At 40.1% G+C, this 27,282-nt stretch overlaps 1 protein-coding gene across 5 annotated transcripts in view; it reads left to right on the top strand.

The window, feature by feature from the left end:
- Positions 1-27,282, top strand: part of atrnl1a (attractin-like 1a) — a 180,322-nt gene that overhangs the window by 107,368 nt on the left and 45,672 nt on the right. For all 5 annotated transcript variants that reach the window (XM_028423948.1, XM_028423947.1, XM_028423945.1 and 2 more), the window contains one exon: positions 5,471-5,549. In XM_028423948.1, the coding sequence (XP_028279749.1) occupies positions 5,471-5,549 (79 nt within the window). The remainder of the gene's footprint in view (positions 1-5,470; positions 5,550-27,282) is intronic.

Raw genomic sequence — 27,282 nt, 5'->3', positions numbered from 1 at the left:
TCTGTCAGTAATTATATTTACAATCACATCCTTCTCTCAGCATCATATACACCTGTGGTTCAGCGTAACCAGTCACTGGGAAGACACTGCGTGTTGCCCTGGAAACCATCAATTGATGTGCTCTCTATGAACACACTTGATTACATCAAGTTCTGCATGGATTACAAGTGACCTGAAGGCCATTCTGAATGAGAAGAAAAGGGCCTTGTATGGCTGGAGACCAGGCTGAGCTCAGGAGAGTCCAGAAGAAGCTGAAGGAGAGTAATGACGCTACTAAAGGAAGCTGGAGGAGAGACAACTAGAGAGAGGAACCAGACCAGGGACATGTGGAGTGGGATGGGGGCGATCACTGGAAGATATGCAGCTAAAGAGAATTTGGACCGAACACCTTATGCAGGCCTCACCTTACCCCCCCTCCAGGCTAGACTATCCATTACATCCAGCCAGGCGCCTAAACTTTGAGGTCCCGGTTGGTCTGCTCCGAATTGAATCTTCTACTGAATATTTACGGATTAATTTAGTAATTGAGCAATGATTTGCCCTCTCTAAATCAATTTGGTGAAGCAGATAAACACATTTTGTAAGAGATAGTTTTGCCTGCAGGATTCTTTGGTTCCATTAATGATACCATTTGATAGTAATTCAAATCCGTTAAAGTGCGATGAAAGCTGGCAGCACAACTGTGAGAGCAGAAGGGGGAAAAGATACAATTTTCCAACACTGCACAATCAAACAACGCCAGAAGAAAAAAGCTAACAGCCATGTTTCATTACTGCCATTTTTGTAATGTGCTGTTGAACAATGGTGTCATTCAAAGCACTCATATGATGGCGTAATTGCCCAAATGAGTATCATGATGTGCGTGAAGAAGTCTGTTCTTAAAGAAGATGTAAGATCTCCTTTTGTGAAAAGTTTCAAACCCTCCTCACATCGACTGCCTTCGTACATCATCATCCTCGTTGTATTCTTTCTCGTCTCTGAACGAAGGAGAGAAAAAATGGAAAATGGCTGTAATTAAACAGCATTTATGTCTCCACTCTCCACAGTCTCAAACGCTAATTGGTGACACTGCAGTTCAGCTTTGTCCAATTACTCCCAGCTCTAACTCGCTTGATTAGCAATCAGCTTCTCTCTCGTGTTTCCTCTTTCTCTTTCCCAAAACAGCAGAGAAGCTACTCAGCTCTAAGTGGCTCATGAGATTCCCCCACTTCATTTCAAATTGACCGTTCCCATCAACATCCATAACAGCTGAATGTTCTGACAAACACAAAAGCCAAACCCGCTGGCACTCAAATGTTTTATATTACAACACCTCTTCATAGTGACACTTATTATTAGCCTAAGAAGTGCTCCATACGCTCAGTCCTATAATACCATGACGGTGCAGCCGTGAGCAATTAAACAATGTCTAGTCAGCTTGCAAAACACTGCATTGGTTTCGTCATTACGTTAGCTGACAAATGGCAAGCTGACTAATTAATTAGACGCTCTTATCCACTCAAGATAATGTTTTGCTACCTTTAGTAGCCAGCAAGCTAACATTATTTATTAGTATTGGGCCACTCTTGGCAAAGCTGTTCAAGCCAGCATGCATGGATGTCTCTTCATTTAGATTTGGCAGAAAATCCATTTTGTGTCCAACATGAAAAAAAGCAGTCCATAAGCTGATATGGAAAAATGGGAAAAGGTTAAAGTTGCATTACAATCCATTCACCTATAAGGAGTAAAAGCTGTTAAAAAAAGCTGTAAAAAATACTGTTTCCAGCTTCAGCGATGTATTATTAAAGATTTAATTACATATATTTACATTTAGGCTAAGAAACCAGGCTCTAATAAAATACATTCAGTATCATCCATCTCAGTCTCACATTTAACTGACATTAACGTGTTTTTGGTGACCTTTTTTTCATCAGCATCTGTGAAAGTGATAGTGATTGATGGCTTTGTTGAAAATTTAAATGATCTATTTCTAGGAAGCAACCCAACAGAGTGAGATAACTTTATCATAAATTAGCAATCTGATTCACAGGAAAATTGATGCACACACACACAAGTGTCAAGGTTAAAAAATACAACATGTATCAACAGGTAGCTGACTGTTGGAAATGTTACAGGAAGAAAAGTAGGAATAGCGCCTCCTGGGACTGGAGGCCTCGGTTTGGCCTGTCCTTACACTCGGAGTTGATTTGCTGGTTGAGCAGATGGAAAGCTGTTTCCGATTGTGTGCTATCTGTGGCTCATGTTCAACGAATAGCTTATTGATTTTTTCCCCCGCTCTGCCTGCTGGGTTTCAGATGTTTTATTGTGCCTGTGTGTGTCTGTGCGTCTATGCTTGGCTCTATCATATGATGTATACTTTTTTTTTTGTTGGTTTGTTTGCTCAGACCCATCTACACTGCTTAAAGTGCATGCGTCCAATCTCAAACACAATCATGCACACACACTCACACAGACCCGGACTCGTCTGTACACGTCCCCCGGTTGTTTAATCAGTTCGATTGCCTCTTACCTGCGGCTGAACAGTCTTAAAGCTAAACCTATCAAGAGGTTCAGTGGAGTGTTAACAAACCCACAGGACAGCCTCCTCCTCCTCTTTTTCTTCCTCCTGCCTAATGCCTCTGTAATAGCAACAATTAGCCACTACACTCCATTGGTTAGATGGCTAAGCTCAGGCCCTGTGGCCCATTAATGGTGAGCTGAGGTGAAACAGATTGAATGGGGGAATCTTGGACCTGATTACATTTGAATCTCAGCCAGTGATGGGTTTTTAGAATTTAGAGCTTGGCGAATCATTACAGGGGAGCGTGTTTGTCTTTGCCTTAATTGTTCAGGGGAATAGTCTGTATAATGGCGGGTCCAGGTGCGCCTTGTGTGTGTGGCTTGGTAAAAATCATGAAAATATAAACAGCATGTTTGCACAAAAGTAGATATTTTGAAAATTAGTGAACTGTGATTATTTACATTTTTATTCGTCCAGTGCATTGTTCTTCTGCTACCAACAAAGGGTTACAAATGTAACCAGTAGTAAAACACTGTAGTACATATGCCGGGCCTATGAGTGGCGCTGTAATGTTATCACAGAGACACACCAAAAACAGAAAAGAAGACTCAGAGCGCACACACACACAAAATAAATCCGGATGCTTTTCATCCAGCGGCAGCAATGAGCGTCTTGTCTTCGTCACTGGAGGGGATTTCCTGGTCTCGATGTGTCTGAATGCAGTCAAGGGGTCGACGGAGGACTGAAGAGGCCGTGACCACAGCCTCTTTCGCACACTGGCTCTGAAAATGTCACGCTCATTACAGCACTAATATCCTTTACAATGTTGTCATGTCCACAATGACACACAGGAGCACATATGCACCGACACACACACACACACACACACCAAGATGAAGAGGAGGATTGTCTCAGAACTGCTTCCTCAGCAGTTTCTTAGGGACCTTCTGTTGTTAGGTCTGTGGGTGTGCTTGTTTTGAGGTCTTGTCAGAAGTTCTGGTTTGAGAGAGGAGCTTTGTGTATGGCCAGATAACTTTGCCCCCAAGACATTGAACTTTAAAACTCTGTGTGTGTGTGTGTGTGTGTGTGTGTGTAAGTGTGCGTGTGTGTGTGTGTGTGTAGCTTGTACTTTGTTAGAGAGCATCATGTCACTCATTGACCCCTCGCTGCCCTTTGCTGTCGTAAAAATCCCCCGGCTGCCTGTGGTCACCGCAGTTTTGTATCTTGCCGCAGATTTCTCAGGAATTTCTCCCTCTGTCGTCTGTGCTCTCCGGAAACTGAAGCTGCAGGGCAGTAAATTAGTGTGAAGATACTTCTCTGTGATTGCATTGTGTTTATGTTCGTTTGTACCACACACTACAAAGACGGCTTCAAGCAGAAAATACATGCTGAATTATGTTATCTGTGGAGTACAGTTATATAATGTGGAGGAATTGTCTAATGATTGTATGACTACACACATACAGAGAAACAACTTGAACGAATGAATAAAACCATGAAAACATTCAATGTTTACTTCGACTATATTTACTTATTTGTAATGTATTCTTATCATATGACTATGAGACTACAGGGGTGGTTGGACAGTGGACACTTTGTCCTTACTGGACACATGATGGCTGGAGTGAAACTTCCTGTGAATGGATGTTATCACTGCATTGTATGTGGTCCTCTCTGTCTAGGATGTGGACATTTACCCCGTTCACACTGGGGGAAAAAATCTGGCTAAAGCGGGATTCGGGCCTATCCAGTTTTTTTTTTTTCTGAGTGTGAACACCTTGAATCCGGCTGAGATTGGCTCGAATCCGGCTGAGATTGGCTCAAATGTGGCTCAGGTGTGAACGCAAATGTGGCTAGCGATTCCGGCTAGCGACATGCTATTTCCGGTCAGCGACATGCTATTTCTGGTTCACGGGGCGCGACACGGGACAAAAGACCGCACGACGCATGCGCACACGCGGTCCTACCACGGCCTGAACGGACTCTGTATATTACGAGGTGCCACCTAGTGGTATGGAGGACAGCAAACACGCTGGATGAAGCCGGATTGAGTGCGGACACAAGTGTGTGCTAGCCAGGTTTTGAAAATATGTCTGAACGCATCCAGCTTAAAGGCTGTCTGGGCTCAATCCTACTCTAGCTGGAATGACTTTCTCCAGTGTGAACGGGGCCATTGTTGTCCTCAAAGGAGGTACAGGTTAAAGAAAACTTTATGGTGGTGGGTGTTCAAATGCAGGTACTATTTTTTCTGAATTCAGATTCTACAACATAATTCACTGTCAGAAAAGGACTCTCACAGTCTGATGGTGTCTTATTCTGCCATAAAGCACTCCCATTGATTTGTTGGATGAGCATTCACATTAAAAACTAATGTAAAAATGCTACCTACCTACTTGGTTTCATGATTTAAAGGTAGGGTAGGAGATTTTGAAAACTCAGTGAGAGTCAGCCAGCCATTTTGAAAGTAAACAAACGCCCCTTTCTCTTGGAGCTCACCCCGAAGCCACGCCTCCCGATCACATGGACGTGCATCATGCACGTACCTCTTTGGTGCGGCAGAGCAGGAAGAGAGCAGCCAACCAGCCAGCTCTCCGCGTAGGGGCGCCTCGCAGGATTGGCTGATGTTTTTAGCGTTTTATAGCTTCCACAGATGATTCATATTCGTCGTTTTAAAGCGAAACTGCCGAACTAATCGGTTGCTATCGGATTGTAAAGAGAAGTTACACTAATTTAACAAGAAGTGCATAAGAATGAAATCTCCTACCCTACCTTTAACATTAGGATTATTAGGCATATTTCGTTTGACAGCAATAATGAAATTGTCTCTGAAAATGTGCTTTAGCTCCTAAACAAAGCTGTTTTTGGTTAAATTCCTCTAAACTTCATTCTTAAACACAAATGTCCATTAAGCGGTTCATCGCTGTCTCTGTGATTGTCTGTTGATTCTTTGTCTCTCTCCTCTCTCTGCAGCTGTTTCCTGTCCCTGTTGCTAGTCGCTGCTGTGGTTTGGAAAATCAAACAGACCTGCTGGGCCTCACGACGTAGAGAGGTAGGACACACCATGGTTAAATGTGTGTGTAATACTCTTTTTACAGCCATGTGTGTGTGTGTGTGTGTGTGTGTGTGTGAGCTGCAGCTGCCAGTAAAGTAACACTAATGCATTCCCCCAACCCACAAGTTGTGAAGGGTGGGTTAATGTCATCGAGTCCTGAATGGAAAAAAAAAAAACATCTCTCAGCTTAACGAGTGTCGCCATGACAATAAACAAGGCCATTCCCTTTAATTAGTGCTCCTCATGAACCAATTAACTCAGACGAAGTGATGCTAAACGAAGTGGAATGGAGTGATATATCACTTAAAGCCTCAACAGATGCTGCATCATTTCATCTTCACTTCTGACTCTCCTACACACACACACACACACACACACACACACACACACACACACACAATCACAGATACACAAACACAACAGTTTGCACCTTAAATCAACACAGCAGCACCGCTGTGTGCCATGCTCTCTGTTCAGCAATAAGCCATGCTCTGCTCTGCACTTATTTTTACTGCTCTTTATGATGCAGTCATCAGGGAGGAATCAGTGTTAGTCATGAGCAGCCATGTTAATATTATTAGTGTTGTTATTGGTGCGATCCACACGTGTAGCACAGGGAACGATTGTGCTTAAACACACTTGTTGGTTTCTGATCTCCTCCTCTTCCTCCTCCTCCCTCCTCCCACTGCTGCTCCTCTGTCATTATGCAGAAAAATGCTTTCAAGTGCAAAAGACCTTTCAGCATTTAAATGATGGCGACACATTATGTTACTTTTATAGTGTTTCAAAACAGAACTGGCTTCAATTAGGAGAATTTAATCTACGTAAGTAATGTAAGTGGTTTTTTTCTGAGCTGCTGTGAGGGAAGTTATTGTTTTTGTCACGGCGACAATAAAAAACTTCAAAATGAAAAGATGAGGGAAATGATGTAAATGTAATTTATTTATTTATTTGTGTTTTACAGATTTTTCACTTAGGGTCCAGATTGCATTGTTGTTTGTTTGTTTGTAGTGAGTCATTCTCTCTCGGTGTTGAGGACAGCTTGAAATACTTGTCATAGCAAAAAAGTAAATATATAATAAGCCAGTGATTATTTAGTCTCTATAAGAAAATTGTAGCTCTTAGTATCATTTTAACAAATACTCTGCTATGTTCAAAACCACTCTACTTCTAATGTATGTTCATCATCAATCATACTGTCCATGAATCAGATTTTGTTGCATGAGTTTACTCAACAGATGAAATTATTGCTCAGATTTTTTTTTGGCTTTTAATCCTGCATTAGATTTAATCAAACTATATTTGAAAGAACCCATTAGCTGCCACCATTTTTTTTGGTTTCCTTGGTGACAAGTCCCGCCCCCAGTAAGACTTTAGTTTAATAAATAGGCGGGTGTTTGTTTTTTTTCCCTCATACAGTTATAATTTTTTATTAATCTATGACTATATTTAATATGCACTTTTAATACATGTCTATAAATATATTTTGCGTCATATTTGTGGATTTAATGCATGTTCTGAATCCATGTGATGCTACATTCTCTTTCATATGATCATTTTCTTATGTGTGTGTGTGTGTGCAGCACAGTGATTGACATGTTCACCGTGATGTGTGTTTATCCACCTGCGACCCGCCTGGCACGGTGTTTGTTTGGCCTTGTTTTCCTTCATGTGTGGAGCAGTGCACTTGGTTGTTGGCAGGCCAGTCAACTCACAGCTACATTATTTATGAGAGCCGGTCTGATATCACAGCAGAGCCGCAATGCTGCATTTACTGCACTGTTGGTTTGTTTACACATACTTCCCGCTAGTTCTCCATCTCCCTGCGAGTCCCTCATTCTTCCTGAGGGCTGTTTTTAACCATCTCTCCCTTTCAGATAACAGAGGATCTAATAAATTAAGGCCGGTGCCTTTGAGGGAGAAATCATTGCTGTAGGAACTCCACTTTCTTTCCATCATCATCTACAGTTAATATCATACTTTCATTTATTTTTTCTCCACATAATTAATTCTTTTAGTCTGGCAAAAAGAAAGCTAAATGGAATGGACTCCAAATGTGATCTTTTACTTTAGGGCAGCTCAAGCAGTGGCTGAATAGAGGGGGGGAAAGGAGGAAATCTTTTATAGATTTTGCTGAGTAATGATACTCAGCATGGCATTTTTTAAAAAATAAGGAAAAATAAGAAAAATGTCCTTATGACTTGTTACACCACAGAAAACCCATCCTGAAATTGTCCTTTAGTATAACCCTTGCTTTTGAAGGACTTTATTGGAAAAATACAACAAAATCCAAAGATTAAAATCATTTGTCAAAAAACTTTTTTTCATATTCTCCACTTGTTAGTGCAGGTATGACATGAGACCAGGATTAACTTGACAAAAATGTAGTTAGATCCACTTCATTTTTTAAATCAGTAATCAAAGACTTTGAATATCTTCCTTATCATCTTTATAACGGCATTGTTCTGAAAAAGAAGATGCAATTTCTGAATTCTCCCTGTTTCATCTTTGCTCTCTGTGAGCTCTGCAGGCCTCTTTAGGAAGCCACAGTTTTACTCTTCCTGCACAACCAAGCGAGAAATTAACAATGCTAATCAATAGAGTTGAATTCTTTGTTTTTATCACCTCCTTGTGTTGATGTATTTAATGCTAGCCTGATTATTATAGAGATAAACTGCTGCTGTCTGGCTCCTCAGAGGGAGAGATGGTCAGCACAGCCATATACAGTGTCACAAAGCACAGTGTTGTGATCCACCTGTTCACATCATCAGGGTTTAATGACACCTGATGTGAAAAGGATCTTTGTGCTAAGGTCTACATATATTCAAGTGTGGGTTGTAATATTTGAAAAAAAGCCTTTTTCTAGAGCTTCTGTAGTGTGTAGCGTCATCTGTTCGTCGCAGTCTCTCCAGAGACATGGTCTTGTGGGGAACCACAGCAGAATGTGAAAATGGGATCTCTTCAATGTTAATCATGGATCCAAACCAGCCACAAGACCACAGAGAAAACTGGGTATTAATAGAAGCAGAGCGTTATGTTAATTGCTTTTTCTTGTCCTTTTTTTCCCCCATTAACAACAATCATTTTTGGATATGAGATCAAACAATCAAGAGCTACTTTGAAATTCTAATGTTGAGGCCCATAGACAGGCTGCGCAAGACGTCTCTGGTTTTCCCTAATAGGGTTGCTTCTCAGAAGACTCTGAGGCTTGTGTGTGTGTAATATGGGATCACATTTTTGAAATCCACTACATTGCCTCTCGACTGGATAAATAAGTCAGAAGACAAATGAAAAGCCAGAAAGACAGGCAGCCAGAAGGACAGGGTTAAGGTCCTGTGCTCCCTGTTTGGAGACTTTTCTTTTTTTGATGCATTTTTTATCACTTGTCTTGTCTCAGTCTGTCAATTCAAACAACTGAAAATCACAACCATGTTTTTAGAAATCTATGTGAACATTTGTAGTGGTTCACCTGAAAACCAAAGGGAATACCTCATTATGGCTGTGTCTACGTTTACACTTTAATGGGCCTCCAAGGCCTCTAAAATAATGATGGTTTGATACCTGTAACTAAATTCCTCGGTGGCTTTAAAAGAGAAACAAATCTGTAGTTGGTAGGGGTCAGAAATGAAAATGGGAGGAGCTGTTTGAACCAAAAAGATCATGGTTTGGTATGGTATACGTGCCAGACGTTTTGCATCTTCTTCTTCTATGCCATTTGGCGCACACTTTTTGTGCAACTCTCGAGGCTCAGACACGAAGGAAATGTGCAAGTGTTAAAAATTGCAGTTCATGTTGCAGCCACTAGGCGCTTGGCTCCAAAAGTGAGTCAATCCCCATAGACCTCCATTAAAATGCCTTTAAAAAAAAACTATTCCAGTCTCTATTGACAAGTTACCTTCTAGTGTCACAGTATGGGGGATGTACTCATATTAATTAGGACTTAAGTCAAGTTAGGACTTAAAATTACGCATAATTATGGGCGTCATGCCGTACTACAGTGCGAGCTTCCTGCTATTGCAGTTGCCCGCCTGCCTCAGGAACCGCCTGAGACTATGGCGCTGACGGTCGGAGTGTCCTGGAGCCTTCCACCGAGACTCAAAACAGCAAAAAACCAGCAGGTGATGTCACTGAAGCTCTGTCCATATAGTTTTTTTACCGACAATAGTGTCAAGCAGAAGATTTTTCACTTACATGGGGGTGCATAGCTACACAAAAAGTTGTTATGGTGTGGCACAGCAATGAGTGGTCTCCTTTATACAAAACACTGCCAAAACTACCTCTGTAAGTGTATTCATCTCCTCTGTGGAATTTTTTTTTTTAAATTTACAATTGCTGCCACACTTCTTCGCTGCCCTGCGCCAGCTTCGTCACGTGATGATAGCCCTCTGTGTGAGCAGATCACACTGATTTGTTTGATGCTGCCGCTGATTATGCTGACAGCGTCCCCTGACCTCTGCTGTCTGTGCCCCCGCCCCCGCTGCCCACACATTAATTTAGTTAAATTAGATATTTGCACTCCTCTTGCATGAGGCAATTAACATATTGTGTCATTTCCACCCTACACTCATTAAAGAATTATACTCAGAGATACTCCTCTCTAAATTGCAGGAGGGTGAAAATCATCTGCATAATGAAGAGAGCTTGATTAAAATTTAAGTTTGTTTTGTTTGTTTAGGAGTTGTCAGCACTCCACTGTAACCATCAAGCTGGCTTGTGGAGCTAATTACGCTGCTGTAAATGTTTTCCCGAGGTCTCTTATGGTCTAATTTCAATGTCTGTATGATGACTTAAGGTGCTTAAGTTCATTTTAATGACAAGATTGTGTCAGAATGATGGAGTCATTGGGCCAGAAGCCATTTACTAAGGCAGCAAGAAATGAAATATATACAAAAAGTTAATTTTTTAATAAAGCATATAATGTGATTATATAGCTTCAGGGTTTTTTTTTTCATTTTCAAATAAAGTCGTTTTCTTTTTCTTTTGTTAAGAACTGGCTCTCCACAGTTCTGCTGAGGTGATGCTATGCTCTGATTGCTCAGACTTTGGCTAGCACACCCTCCAATCTGCAGTTGGAGAGATTAGCCTGTCTGGACCACTGAATGCCAAATCACTTGTGTATATGTGTGTATATGTGTGTGTGTTTGTGTGTGTCCATGTGCGCGTTGGTGCTGTGGCAGTACATACATATGTATGTGTGTGTTTGTGTTTCTTATTATTTAGCTGGCGTTTAATCGAGGTGGCAGATTAAGTGGGTTGGGTGGGTTTAATGTGGCTGAGCATAGCTTGTCTGTGGATGACCGGTGTTTAGAGAGATCAAAAGCGAATGAGACAAGAACATGCCACGAAGCCAACGCACCGTGTGTGGTTTAAAACTTCCCCTATACAGAGTCAGAGGTCTGAAACATTTGCATGTCTACACATAAAACAGATTTTAAACACAGTTTGATTTGGACCTGGCCTTATTTTTAGGGGATCTGTAGACGAGAGAATTTTGAGGTCTCTTACGCCATAAAACGTCAGTATCATCCTGACATTTGATGTTGAAAAAAAAAAACATTTGACCTTTAAATGGTTTTCGGCTCTTGGATAAAGAAAAGCGGCAAAATAAATAAATAAAAACAAAGATAGATTAAAAAAATCTTGGTGCTTATATGAAACAATGCAATCATACGCTTTGCCTGCAAAACTAGACTAAATGTGACCAAATTTTCCATTACAGTATTTTCGTAATATCTCATTGCAGTCATAATCCAGAAGCATGAAAACCACAGTGTGTTTACCCGTCCCGTTGATAATCAAACATTTAAAAGCAGGCGAGATACGGTAAATGTTAATGATGCTAGGCTGCTGCTATCAGAGCGGTCCAGGTGACCGCTGTCACCATCAGAGATCCAGATTAGCTTGAAGGTGGGTCGGGGGGTTCAGAGAGGAATTCAGCCTCACCTCACAAGCCATGAGCACACTTCAAAAGCACCGAAATGAGAGAGAGAGAGAGAGAGAGAGAGAGAGACAGGAGGGGGTCTGGGGGTGGTTTAGTTGTGTTTTGAGGGACACTGCAAGGACATCTCCCTGGAGCCATATGGTGGTTTAGATGGTTTTTATACGGTTGTGTTTCTCTGTCTGTTCCGCTTAGGATTTTTACCGGCAAGCGCCTCAGGCCAACCATCTTTAATAATATAACTCCCTCACTCTTCTCCTTTTTCACAACTGTCTCTTTTCGTCTCTTTGTTACAGGCTGCTGTACTCGAAAGCTGCTTGTAGTTGGAATTGTGAGTGATGGACAGTAAAGGTGGGAACGGGTGGTGGAGCTTGACTTTACTTTACACCAGAATCATGGACTTCCAGTACAGTATCTGTTTGACCTTGTGCATGTCCACATGTAGAGATAGATGGCTAGTCTGTATGTGTGTTTTTTTGTATTGTAGACTGAATACAGTTTTATTTTGATTAATTCTTGGCTTTACGGAGGAGACAATTTTAGCAATTTTAGCACTAATTGTCCACATAGTGTTTTTTTTTAAATTGTTCTCCTTAAAAAAAGGCTTCATGTGGACGACTTTTCACCCTAAAAAAATGGCAAAAGAACTTGTTCTGGCTCTGTTACCGTGGAGCTTTAATCTAAAGATGTGTCTCAATTAGGGGTGCTTCCTCCGAGGGGAATGCAGTCTATAGAGGTCTGTGGCATAGCTCTTGAAGGTCACTTCAACAGTTCTTCAATGGGACAGACACTAAACACTGCTCCTGTTGCCTAGCAACCTGCAGTTAATATTTACACTCAAAAGTTTACTCTATGGCCGTAAAAGTTCAGTGTGTGACGTCTGCTGTAAAAGAATACAGCCAATGCTGCTGTGCAATGAATCTTGTCATATGTGCAAATGTCTCCTAAGGACAAATCCTTAAGACAAATCATGTGATCAGGGCAAGTGCAGGATGATGGTGGTTACACCTCTGCAGACTTGCTGGTCTGTTGTCCTGGTGGGGAAGCATTACAGACCCTTGTAATCATATGCAGACTTCACTGCTTTGGCTTTTTCGATTGTTCTTTAATCTCTCTTTTGGATCTTATGTCTCATCCAGGCTCTGAATTTGTTGCTCTCAGGATCTGCCTTAAAAATCTGGAGTGACAAAAAACTCTTTTGCTTATTGGCCAGTTAGTCAGGTTAAACTGCGTGTGTTTTTGTGATAGAGGTTACTGTACTTCCCTTTGATCAAATGATCTTTTAAATATTCAACCAGCGGCTTTGAGCTGCTAAACAAATTACAGTTCCTTTCTTGCCTCAGCGTGCTACACAGAATCCCCCCTCATAGTTGTTTCATCGCGGCTGACATTGTGCTCTACATGTAGAAAATCGATCAAAGCTAAACCAGCGAAGAATGTTTTGAATTTAAATTAGAGAGGTGCAGACCGTGTGGTATAGAGCCCAGAATCCTTAAGCCTGATATACAGGGGCCACTGTGGGTGTGTGAGTCCGGGGATGTGTTGCTAAACATATCTTTGTACTAACATAATCCTTGTCGTATCATAAGCCAGTGGACAATGATGATCCTAATCCTGCTCTAAGAAGCTTTTCATAAACTGGATGCAAGCACACACGCAGACACAAACACACACACACACACACACACACACACACATAATGGAAGAACTTTGAATACAAACCCTGAGTGAAAGCTTCCAAATATTCCATTCTAATTTTTGGATCAGGATTTCATGGTGTACTTACTGCAGGTGGGTCCACAGAATACAGAATACTATACGTTGTTTATCTGGGATGATTAACATGAATAGTATAAATAACATTTTCAATTTAAAGTCAATGGGTAGAGACATAATAATGTAAGAATGTGTCACAACCAACGAGTGCAGGGTGAGCCAACGACATTTCTGTGTTTTGTAGGAAATGACAAAATTAAAGCATTTTGTAAACATAAAAACAGCTAACGGGATTCTACTGCATGTGGGTCAGTGACCCTATAGAGCGCCAAAGTCACACTCCTTCCAGTGGATCCTATGGGACCTTAATTTCGACAAAAATAAGTGGTGGTCAATGGAGATGGATCAGTTATTTTTTGATGTCATTTCATCACATTTAATTTTATTCTATTTCATGTATTTTTTAGTCTCTTAATTTCAAACAGTTTTATATATTTTCCCTTATTTGCATTTTTTTTATTATTATTTTATTTATTTATTTTAATTTTTTTCATTAAAAGGCCTCATATGTATCTAACTCGGGGTCAAAAAATATTTTGCCTCTCATTATCCATTAGCCTTCATCCTCTATCCACCAAGAAGGGGTGTGACTTTAAATCTCTGGAGGAGGGGCAACAAATATGAGAAAGCATTTCATAGATGGCACAATGTGTTTACCTCCCTCAGTGCAGGATGACTCATCATCAATAATATGTAGTTACCTAACATTTTAGGAAGCAACCAAGCGTGCCATGTCAGCACAAATGATACTTTTACAGTATGTCCGTCTGTCAGTTTTGTTTAAACCCTAATGTTTGTTATTTACAGGCATGTTATGTAACAATTTGAACACATAAATGATTCCTTGAGTGTAAGACAATCTCAGTCCAATTACCTGCTCATACAGTACAAGAAATCCATCCAGGACTCTGGTGCAGTGATGCTGATTTGTTTAGTGAAGCAGATTAAAGTGATTCTCCACCGTATTTCATTTCATATACCTGAACAAATATCAGGCAGAATATCAGGGAAACTCTGTTGTTTTTAGAATAAGTGGAAGCCAAATTGCTTGTGGGGATTAAATGAGAGACTGTACACACACGAAACAATAATGAGGTAAGTCCACGGAGAGAGCAGTTTGCATAACAGCACACACACACACACACACACACACACACTGTTAAAAATACATTAAAAATACACACAGTGTGTGTGTGTGTGTGTGTGTAATGTATTTTAAACACTTATATTAAGAAGTTTAATCCAGAATTATGGATAAATCAAAGTGTATTTTGATACGAAGACTTAAAAGTTGATTTTATATTTTAAGCCTGTTCTATCTATTTACAACATAATTTATTCTGTCATGAATAAAGATGGAGAAATTGAAACAATTTTATATTTTTATGGTTTTAGCATAAATTTAACTAGAGGAATACATCTCAACTTAAACATAGAAAGATCACATGCTCATTTATTCTGTATGTTCACCTCATATTGAACATAGATAAGCAGGATGGGTAGACAGTGAAGCTGTCACACTTGGTCCTGTGGCTGTCAGCAGGACTGAAGAGAGATTTTTTTTTTGCTTTGTGAGTGATAGCACTTTGTAGAGTGAGGTAAACACAAGCAAATATCCTCATATGCTTCTTGCACAGAAAGAAGACAGTCTGGGACCAGCTACTGATTTAAAGTTTAGTATCACAACCAAAGCTCCGTCCTTGAGACGTCTGCCTCACTGCAGTTTGTGTGCTTAGGCAACGCTCATAACAATCACTAGAAATATTTGATCCTGAGCCCCTAAATGCTCCATGTCTGTGGAAAAATCAGCAGTAATCACAATATTTTAGATACAAAGCACTCTTTTTTTTGCATGTATTACATATGTTATGCAATGGACTGCAACAGTAATGATTTGAGCCAAAGCTTTGATTTTCCTGATTAACTCATCATCCTAAGAGAAGTCAAATCAAATCAAATATGAGTCTGTGGAGGAAATACCCACTCCACATGATGCATAAACATGGGTGAGACTGAAATTACACTGATTAATGTTAGAATGGTAAAGTTATTTCATAGAAAAGAAACTCCAAAGGGTGAGTTAGGATGCTTTTAAAAACACACACTGCTGAGACACAGGGCATTGAGGCTGAAAAGTCATAGTACAGACACAGACAACATCACAAACACGCACAAAGATAACTGCACACACAGACGTCTAAAGTGACTCCACTGCCAGCAAGACAATTATTGGCTCTAATTAGAGAGCGCACCATCTCTTCTTTCCTTTCACTCGCTGTCTGGTACACACGCCATCAGTGTACTCTTCAGTTTTGCTTCCATTAGGCCAAAAGAACGTGTAAGCTGTGTCTCAACTGAGGGGCCGCATCCTCCCAAGAACTCAGGTTGAGTGGGTTTAACACTTAACAACATTAAGTAGATGCAGACAGTAAGAGCTGCAATTTTCAGTGCAGACAGATGAGGCATTGAGTGGGAAAACTTAGGAAGCCATTAACTTTGATATCAAAAAATAATTGGAAATTCCCTGTAGCCCAACAATGAGACTGAGCCTTTTCTCTCACACCGCCATAAGGTCACACCCCTTTCCTGTCTTCCTATCCTCCACCATCTTTCGGCACCCTCACCTTGAAATGCCCCTCCTGTTCATTTTGCAGGCACCCTACACGCCTCCTATCTCCACCTTCTACAAGACTCCAAACCGGGGCCGGCTCAGACTCCTCCTGCAGAGTTCTTGTGCAGGATCTGCAGAGCCAAAGAGGAGTCTGAGTCAGCGGCAGAAATTCCTTTTCACTGTTCAAATTTCTGAAGCTTGTAAATAAATCCCCGTGCATCTCATCTTTGTATGGAGAAGTCTCTTCTAGTTGAACTACAAAGTTGCTGTGGGGTCGTTACCTTGTAAAAACTTGCTGAACTCTCGGGCCGGTCAGATCAGAGCACAGTCTCCTCCTGCTCAGTTGTAATGGGATGGGACTTCTCTCTGCCTGAGTGATCGGTTCAGTAATGTAGGCAGAGTGCTGTGGTGGCAGGGTAATTGGCCGTGATTTAAAAACCCTCTGATGGCTTAAGTGGGAATGCAGTTTGGCAAATTAATGGTTCTTAATCGAACATGTGTGAATGGTTTAATATGGCGGAAAAAGACTCCACTGAGAGCTTTAATAGGGAGCAGAGAGGCTTTGGACTCTTATTTAAACCACAACAGCTAATAGCGGTGACACAGGTAGGTGTTCAAACTTCACATAACTATACTGACTTTCTGGAGTTTCGTGACGTTTTATAGTTTTTAATGGCCACACACACACACACACACACACACACACACACACACACACACACACAGTTAGTAAAAACATTTTTTGTGAATACTGACATGATAATATAGGCTAATAGTTTTCTTACGTATAGTATCTGTGTCCATAGCAACGGTCTGGTATACATAGCAACGCTCTTTTCCTGCATATCTGGAACCCTTCAGTTTATTTAGGGTCACTTGTAGTATGTAAAAACCTCATTTCAGAGAGGTACAATCAGCCTTTCTTTCAGTTTAATTGTCATTCACTATGATGCTATGGTATGACATGCTTCTGAGTTAGTCTTCAACCTGCATGGGTTAGAACAGATGAGCCATGAGAGTGTTAGGATGCATCCCTTTGAATACCTGAGAATGTAATTATGGCTGTGCAGCGGAAGTAGAAACAGGTGAGAGACAGACTCTCTTCGAGGTCCGACTGGTCTGTTCTGCTTGATGGAGGACTTTTAGAATAAAAGTTTAGAATAAGCAGGACTGAGCAACAGGGCAGGCTTAATGATCACTAGATGGAACTCACTTACACAATCTGATGTTTGTAGTTTTACATTCTCAGGCTGCTTCATTTGATCTACCTGTGTGTGAAAATGAAAATCACACATGCAACATGTGTCTTTGTCTGGATGATAATCGCAGTGTGTGTGTGTGTGTGATCTGTCTACATGTGGAGATGAGGAGCAGATAACTCTGCAGACTAGTGGAAAAGTCTCCAGTGGTGAAAAGCCACTACAATCAACTGAACGGAGATGGCATTAACCCCCCACAGGGGCATAAGCATGTCTGTGTGTGTGTCTGAAAGTGTGTTTTGTGATCAAGTTAAACCACCCTCATCACTTTTTACATCATTATCTCAAAAAAAGAGAAAAATAGCTTTTCTGTGTGTTTTCATTTGGAAGCGTATGCATCCCTTTGTGTGTCCGTACATGTGTGTTGACAAGTTTTTGTATTTTTTTTATTATTCTCTTTTAATCAAACACTTGAGTTTCTTTTTTCTTTAATTATGTGGGACTTAATGATGCATAGACGCATTGGTGTCTTCATTAAAAGGCTTTCTGCTCATCACCGCCTCTCCCTGGGAAGTTTTAACGTCTCAATTATTTATTTATTTTTTTCCAAAGTGAAGAGAGGAGAACAAGATCTGGTATACAGAGTGGACAGAGTAATAGTACAGAGGAGGAGAGCGGGGACATAATGTGAAGAAGAAGTTGTCAGAGGCTGTAGTGAAATGCTGACGAAGAGAAGACAGGGACAGAAATGCAAAGAGTAATTGTGATAGAGAGAGGTGTAGACAGGACTATACCTGGCAGCGTGATTAATGAGACAGAGGAGAAATTTGTGTCAATACAGTCCAAGTACTTTCTGTAAAACCTACATTTCACAGCAGGGGAGGGGGTCCATTACACTGTATTAATGTATTAATGTAATTAATGTATTACACATTGTGGGTTGTTGTTTTATTTTTAACCGTGTTTAGTGATTTATCATCCTGTTAAAAGAAGCAAATATCCACAGGGCTGACAGATGACGCTTTTCACAGTGTTCACGGTTTCCATATTCTGTGGCCAATCAGAGGCAGGTTTATATGCAGGCACAGCACGTCAACAGTATCGTCTTTCTACTTGTTGTCAGGCGTTACAAAACTTCTGCACTGCTGAAACTAAGTTCCTCCAGTACCACCTAAGACATTGCTCGACTATTGTCAAAGGCTTTATAGTCGCAGACATGACAAGTAAGCTCCTTCCTGCTCTTCCTCATGAGGATGTCTTCCTCCTCCTCCTCTCCTTATCTCCCATCCTGATCTGTTTGTTAACAAGCCACTGCCTCTCATTAAACAGCACTAATCTCATTTTTAATGAAGCTGTCTGTGAGAATTACTGGTCAGTAACACATTTGCAGTCACATCCACAGAAACAGTGGCAGGCTGTGATGGGGAGTCTCATTAGCCTGATCGTCATGGTTACTGTTATCATTAAGTCCTGTTGTTGCTACAGGCAGACCCTTTAGTTTATGAAGCCAGTGGAGTTTTCACATTCTCTATTGCAACGGTGTTTCCCTTTGAGATGAACTGTATGAATGTGAAGAAGACCTGCTTCATCTCAGGCAAGGGAAGTGATGTCATTCAGAAGCTACCTGGTGGGACATGTTATACCGGTATAAGCTGTAGCAGTTTCCAATCAGTGCCTTTTAATGGCAATGCACTTGTTTCTGCAAATCACGGGCACAGTGTGAATCAGTGTGTTCCCAGTGTTGTTTGTAAAATTGCTGCAGAAATGCTGATTGTTGATTAAATCACTGATTCACGACGTTTAGTGATGAGGAGGCCGGTGAAAAAGCATTCTCGCTGATTTATTTTATATATTTTTCAAACTTTTGTTAAACCCAACACTACGGTATGCTCTACATGAAGTCATTTTTTACATTTTTATTTACTGTAACCTCATTTTTCCGTTAAATATGAGGTCCTGCATCTCAGGTCATAAATGCTCTATATACATTAGATATCTTAAGTATGATTTCACAGCCTCTGTAAGCCAGTTTTGTCATTCTAATTAAAAAAATCAACAGGAGAAAGCCTAATCTAATTTTTGTCACATAATCGCTGGTTGTAATAGACTCAATCTGGGCTTAGCGTCACAGAGGAGTGTAGAATTTATTTATTGTCACAAAATAATTTTACAAAGGACAAAGGCTTTTATTGTAAACACAGCTGTAAAAACACCATCAGGTTCATACTTTAGTGTGGAGTAAAAGGCATTTTGTTTATAATGTATCTGTTTCCTGTTTGAAAAATTCAATGAGACATCTGCCCACACCGCCAGAGGTAACTCTGACTGACGCACAGCTGCGTGAAACAACGACTACCCCACCCCCACCCCCAGAACCTCGGGGTTACGGCAGCACCGCATCACGGTTGGCAGACAGACGGGGAACTTGGGCAGCAACAGCTGTCTGCGCCGCGCTGCAGATGTAAATACCGGTCCAAGATCATAAGTGCACATTCACAGCTTTCGCACAAACACTCTCAGAGAAACATCAGAGAAACATCCATTTTTCTTTTTGTGTACAGGAAAGAGGCGGGGATGGGGAGGGATGAAGGAAGAGGAGGGAAGCAAGTGGGACTTTTTAGTGTTGGTGGCAGAGTTAACCCTCATGCATTGTTCGCAAACACTACCCTAATGTGTTGTTCGGGGACAAAAACGTCCCCTAACTTTAACGGTTTTAAAAATATATTAGATAAATATTTTTTTGAAATTTTTTTGCATAGACCTTTTAATTAACTTCAGTTCTAATCAACAGTAGTGAAAAAATCATTTTCCCCCAGGATTTTAACCCTTTAATCACCAATTTTATAAGGGGTGGTGCTGAAAATTGAAAAAAAAAAACACAAAATGGCTCATTTTTAATAGAAAAGCTGAATGTGGACTGGATTCTTTTTAACCTTTATTACAGTCTTGGTCATGTCAAACATCAGTAAAAAAATTGACTTGATTGCATTATTAGTTTTTGCACAGCACTGGATTTTCTTTTTTTCTCCCTAATGTGTTGTTCGGGGACAAAAACGTCCCCTAACTTTAACGGTTTTAAAAATATATTAGATAAATATTTTTTTGAAATTTTTTTGCATAGACCTTTTAATTAACTTCAGTTCTAATCAACAGTAGTGAAAAAATCATTTTTCCCCAGGATTTTAACCCTTTAATCACCAATTTTATAAGGGGTGGTGCTGAAAATTGAAAAAAAAAACACACAAAATGGCTCATTTTTAATAGAAAAGGTGAATGTGGACTGGATTCTTTTGAACCTTTATTACAGTCTTGGTCATGTCAAACATCAGTAAAAAAATTGACTTTATTGCATTATTAGTTTTTGCACAGCACTGGATTTTCTTTTTTTCTCCCATTTTGTCCCATAGACTTACATTATAAACACACTTTTTTTGACTGCACAGCCATGGCACTACATAATCATGCATTCTTGATTGTTGGTGGTTTACCCTGTTGGTAGGAAGTAAAATTTGGGATTTTTACAGTTAACAACTTAATTACCATATTAACCCTTTACCTGCAGGCCTGTGCTCATGTACTGTAGTTTCTGGCTTGTATATGGAGTTATAGGGAGTATTTTAGCACATAATTGTGTGTCTACACACTGTGTGTGTATGTTAGAGAGGAAGAGAGCCATTTGCACACTGATCTTGTTGTCTGTGAGTACACACAACCACAGAGTCTTCATAGTAAACAAAAACAAAGAAAGTGTTGCTATGCACGTGTGGCCCTTTGATGTCTACAGGTGCAGACTAAACAAAACAAAAAGGCAAGTGGTCTTACATGTGACCTTGTGGTCATTTGATGGTGAGAAGAGCAGAAAGCAACATGAAGAGAGGATTCACTTGTGCACAATCTCTGGAAATGATTGTGCAGCCTGGCTCTATGAAGGGCCAGGCTGTGAAGCTGTGAAGGCTGCACAAGTAGATCCGTCACTTGTTCACAAGCGAATCCTTCATTTGTTCACAAGTGAATCCTCCACTCATGCACAGGTGAATCCTCTCTTCATGCTGCTTGCTGCTCTTGTCACCATTAAATGACCAGGAGGATGCATGCAAGTCCACTAGTGTTTTTGTTTTGCTTATTCTGAACCTCTCAGCATCAAAGGGTCCGTCACTTACTTTTAGGGCTGCAACAAATTTACTTTACTGTACTTTACTAAACTACTTTTAATACTAATTTTAGTAGGGGACTAAACTGTAGATTAGATTTGGTTAGTCAATGATTATTTATTATGTTATCAAGTTATCTATCTATGGTGTCTAGTTAGTAACATGCACATGTACGTATGGTCGTGTGGAGCGCAACACACCATGGAAAAGGGGCACTTAGACCTCACTTAGACTAATTCAGTGATCTCAACTGAGACACTAACCTAAAAGTAAAGTCACTCTACTGGAGGACGTGTTTTCCGAAAGCTAAAAAAAAAAAAAAAACAGCTATTTTACCCATCCACAACTTCAGACGCCAGAACTCCTGGATGTTTTCATTTTACATGCTTATGCATCGCCGTTGTACGTCTGAATTAGGTACACTTCACTTACTTAGTAACTTTATTTTCCTGACTTTCCTTCCCTGACAGTGTGCAAATGGCTCTCTTCCTCTCTAACATACACACACAGTGTGTAGACACACAATTATGTGCTAAAATACTCCCTATAACTCCATATAGAAGCCGGAAACTACACTACATGAGCACAGGCCTGCAGGTAAAGGGTTAATATGGTAATTAAGTTGTTAACTGTAAAAATCACAAATGTTACCTCCTACCAACAGGGTAAACCACCAACAATCAAGAATGCATGATTATTTAGTGCCATGGCTGTGCAGTCAAAAAAAGTGTGTTTATAATGTAAGTCTATGGGACAAAATGGGAGAAAAAAAGAAAATCCAGTGCTGTGCAAAAACTAATAATGCAATAAAGTCAATTTTTTTACTGATGTTTGACATGACCAAGACTGTAATAAAGGTTAAAAAGAATCCAGTCCACATTCACCTTTTCTATTAAAAATGAGCCATATTGTGTTTTTTTTTTTCAATTTTCAGCACCACCCCTTATAAAATTGGTGATTAAAGGGTTAAAATCCTGGGGGAAAATGATTTTTTCACTACTGTTGATTAGAACTGAAGTTAATTAAAAGGTCTATGCAAAAAAATTTCAAAAAAATATTTATCTAATATATTTTTAAAACCGTTAAAGTTAGGGGACATTTTTGTCCCCGAACAACACATTAGGGGGTATAATTTGCCCACAGTGTACCGTTGACCTATGAAAAATTTTAAAATCATATTAACAAAATTTATGTAAAATTAAGCTTATTGAGGAAAAATGATGCAATTTGTCCACATATTGACAAAGTTATGGCCAAAATAAACAGAAAAATTTCTCTCAGAGGACAAAAATGTCCCGAACAACACATGAGGGTTAAAAAACGAAATGATTTTAAAAAGAGAAAGCTAAAAAAAAATAAAATAAAGAATATATTTGCTATTTCTAACTGTCATGCTGTCATTGTGTAGACTGACACACGTTTACGCCGCATGTATTCCATATGGGGGGGCTAGAAAAACTTTCCACAGGCTAACACATTTAAAGTGGTATGAATTATACAAACTCATTTTGTTAGTGTGAAAACTCTCTTTAATTCATTCAGAGTTAATTGTGTGAACTTTTGTGTCTAGAACAATAGTAGGAACGTCATACTCACACTGCAGGAACACTGCATGAAGTAGATGGTCTGATTAGTGTAATTGTTTCTGGCTGCATAAATAAGCATTTTAATGAAGTTAAAATGGATTGTTAATGATAAATATCTATGTCTTTTTTTCAGGTGACAGAATATTTCCTCACATATAGTGCTGCTTTAATTTCTACATAAATATGATCCAAAACATATCACAAACTGACAGCGATAAAAGAGAACCCAATCAGATTAATAATGTACGGAGACCCTAAAGAGACATCGGGAGAAAAAAAAATATGAAAATACAAAAATCTGGTGCGCATGAGAAACCACATCTGACAGACAGTCAAGATGGCTGGTCAAAGAAATATCCCCAGCGATCATCCTTAAGTCTCTAAATGATATCGCTGGGGATATTTCTTTGACTTTTAAGGACCTCCTTTGGGGTGGAAAGGGTGCTAACAGTATGAACTATGGTGCTCACGAGAAATTACGTAGTGCGCACCAGATAGTTTCTTGTGAGCAAAGAAATATCCCCAGTGATATCATTAAGAGACGTAAGGATGATAAGGTATTTGCTATTAATGTGAAAAGTTTACTTTGGCCACATAACATTGACACCATAGCCTATATGCCAGCCCACCTAATATTATCTGGTGTGCACCAGATATTCATTTATTTATTTTTTTGCCGATGTCCCTTTAGCAGCTACATCATTTTTTTTCTATATGAGCATCCATTTTTTTTTTTAGTGAAATAATGAATATCTTGTTTTAGCATGAGCCTCATTCTTTTCCACCTCCTGTCATTGGAGTGAGTCAGGAACAGATTCTGATATGTGCCTTCCAACAATCTGCTCCCCTGCTGTCTATTCATCTCTAGTAATTTCCTCACCTCACTAAGTTCATAATTATAAGTCTGCACAGCCATTATTAGTGCTTCAAAACAAACAACAGAGCCCCTGCAGCTGAGAAGCCAGCCATGACAGGCTAAATACTCTGCCTTTCCTTTTATTAGCTGGCTGATTAACATTTTAGCCATCAGGGCTTTTTAAAGATCCACGCTGCCACACAGAAATGAAGAAATTTAATATCCAGAAGATTAGTCCAAGCAAAGTTTGACATTGTTATTTTCATAAGGAAATTAGGGAATGATATATTCAGCTTTTTAAAAGTTGGACTATATTATGTTGCAATATTATGTGAAAGATGCTGTATTCTTCATACAAAGCTCATTAATAAGCGCTATTAAATTACGACTTGAACGGATTAGATGGATGACGGACATGTACAGAGATCAGACTTCAGTAAAGATTAAGTGATTAAACAAAAAACCAGTCCAGACAAGTGTGATCTCTCTCTCAGGGAATCTATTCATGGCATCAAATGAACACTGTTACAACAGAGCAGCAAAAAAACTATTAAAAAAAGGTTCAGAGCAAACGCTGCAGACAGACCTCAGCTTTACAAACAAGACACAAGTGTGATAAATGCTGGGTGCTGCTTCTCTCCCCCTTAATTATAACATGCTCACAAAGTCAGGCACACACACACACACACACACAGTGGACTGCAAACAGGCAGATGTCCGGAGTGATTGCAGTAATAACCTTTACAGAGTTCCAGAGGTTTCAGGATAGACTAAAAAAATACTACTTGATTAATTGGGATTACATTATCACACAAAACACCTCTGTTTAACAATAGCTCTCTGACACACACACATGCACACACAAATATGAAGCCCTGACTTTAAATTCCAGTATGGTAATGAAGGTTAAAAACCATCAGAACATTCAGGTTAAATTTTGCACTTTTGTGTTGTCCCATCACATCATCCTCTACTTTCTACTGTGGGCTGTTCCCTTGTGTGTCTGTTCCCAGGACCTTCACATTAGTCAGAATGCACCAACATTTATATGTGATCCTGCTTGTGTTCGCTCTGATCTGAGGTCAAACACCCTGAGTTTAGACATTTTATTTTCACTTAAAAAAAGAAGAAAACTCTGTTTTTTTAACAGCCAAATGCAGCAATTTACTGTCAGACCACCCGGCTGCATTCACGGTAAAACCTGTGACCTCATCACACCACATAACACTGAGCTCTCTGATGCAACTATGGCCACCAGTCCTCCCCCTAGCTATTACCTTAAAGAGGATGTGAGCACTGGACCGTGCAGTACTTGTGAGTCTATAGGTTGGAACATGCTTGTAGTCAGGTGTGTGTGGGTGTGCAGACACATGTGACATGCCTGTCTCTGTAAAACTTTTCACCGGGCGCATTGAGGCGAGACTGAAGAGGCGTGGAGTGTGACCCATGCTTCATTATCTGCCTTGTAACGAGCTTCGATGGGTGACGAGCTGCGACGGACGCTTGGCACAGCCAATCCCTTTTTTTATTTCCCCAACTCTGCCAGCTAGACAAAGCAGACTGGCTGTAAACAGCAACAGAAAAGACTGAAGGGAGTGACTGGCCTTTATCTTTCAGGGTTAAAAATTCTATGATAGCAGGATGGTGGGTCAGAAGGTCAAGGTCAAGGAACTGCCAAAAATATAATAATAAGAAGAAGTGTCTTCAAAGAGCAACAATTAGTTGTTTAGGGAAGGGACACTTGCATTATTGTTGTCGCTGTACATTATTTCAAGCTTTCAGGTGCGGTGAAAGGGGTGAAAGGGTGAAAGGGTTAAAGGGTTACACTAGGAGCTCAGACAGACAGAGTATACAGAGGAGGGAGGAAGGTGATTGCAGCTGAGTGGAGAGCTGCCATCTGCTCTTATCTGTCTGGAGAGATACTCAACAGCGCCTTAAGAGGGCCCCACTCCTCCTGGGCCAATCAAAATCAAGAGCAAACCTCCTTCCTGAGTCAATTGCCCAATCAGGCAGAAGGACAACAGCTCTTCATCGGTCAATTACCCAATCACACAGCATACTTACTTTTTCCTGTGTTGATTTTTTTCAGTCATAAGGAAGGACAGCTGCTCTTCCCAGTTTAATGTACCAATGGTGGGTTAATAGAGACCTGGAGACTGGAGATTATCTCCTCCTCCTTCTTAATTAACCCTTTAACAGCGAGTTTTTGCCAACACATACCTCAAACTTTTGCAAATCTTTTATGTTCTTTGGCTTTTTGTTTAAATACATTTTTTTCAATATGTTTAAATCACAAGATCAAAAATAAAACATATCAGAGGGAGACCAATTGAAAAGAGGTTCAGCATCCATCACTTAGGTGTAATAAAGTACTGTGCTGTACTTGTTTTTAATTTATTAATATCACCAAGTTAATTTCCCTGCTTCAAATGAGCTACTTTGATGTCAACATAATAATAATAAAAAAAGAGCTTTGATCAAACAGAAAAATAGCATAATATGAGAAGTGGGTTGTTTTTCATACTGAAATGTTGAGGTGTATAGAAGAAGAGGGAGTTCCAACAGTGGGTTTGATATTAGTTAACGTCAAGCTTTGAGTAAGATGAATGGAAGTGCATTAGTGCTGTGTTTTTTATTTTTTAATGGTTTGGAACAAAGGAGCTGAAATGTTGGTGTACTGTATAATTTCTGTTTCTTTTTCAGTGTTTTTGCCTCCTTTTTGTTTTTAATAGCCATGTGGGACAGCGAGGGATGGTTTTTAATTCAAACCATTCTTGACGACGAGGAAAAAGGGAAAGTATCGTAGTGTCAGGCTGACAGAAATATTAAACGTGATAAAAATGCAAAGAATAAAAAAAAGAAGGACCAAAACTGCAATGTCAGAGAGAAAAATCTCACCCCGGCGGCTAATCTTTTTATCGCATTCGTGTCACTCATTTTTTTTTTTTCCACCCAGAATGTTTTGTCTTCATGCAGCACTTTCTCAACTGTATCTCACCGTTTACGCAACACATCCACAACTCCCGTCTCCTCTCCTCTTCTGCTCACGCACCAAACACCTCCTTTCACCCCCATTCCTACCCTTACAAATATAGACCTTGTGCTCTATAGCTATTTCCTTTCCTCTTTTAGGAGGAGCACAGAAGGTTCTTTCTATCTGAGCTCTGTGTGATGTGGAATAGCACTGCCTTATCTCAGTGCAAATCTATCATCTTCTCTCTCACTGTTTTTCTTTATTCTGCTTCGGCACTCAACATCCAGCCTGAGAGCTCTTACCTCTGTTTGACTTGTGGAATAGTAAGCAGTCTCTCTCTCTCTCTCTGTCTCACACACACATACATACAAAGGGCTTCTCTGAGGAGTAAAGCTTTGTTCCAGTGCCTTTGACTGTGAGTGTTGTGTGCACCCGGTGTCCTCTGTCTCTCAGGAGCTATTTCCTGTGTTTTCGTGTAGCTCTTTAGCATCTCACAGTCTCACTCTCATTTGAGCACTCTTAAATGTCAGTGCAGCTGAGAGGAAAAAAACAGTGACCTCACAGTTTTCAGCCAACGCTGCCACGGTAAAAAAAAAAAATTAATATACACAGTGAGTTGACAGATTTCTATGCGGAAAC

This window comes from Parambassis ranga, chromosome 15, assembly GCF_900634625.1.
Source record: "Parambassis ranga chromosome 15, fParRan2.1, whole genome shotgun sequence".
Taxonomy (NCBI): domain Eukaryota; kingdom Metazoa; phylum Chordata; class Actinopteri; family Ambassidae; genus Parambassis; species Parambassis ranga.
This window is presented reverse-complemented; position numbering and strand designations above follow the sequence as displayed.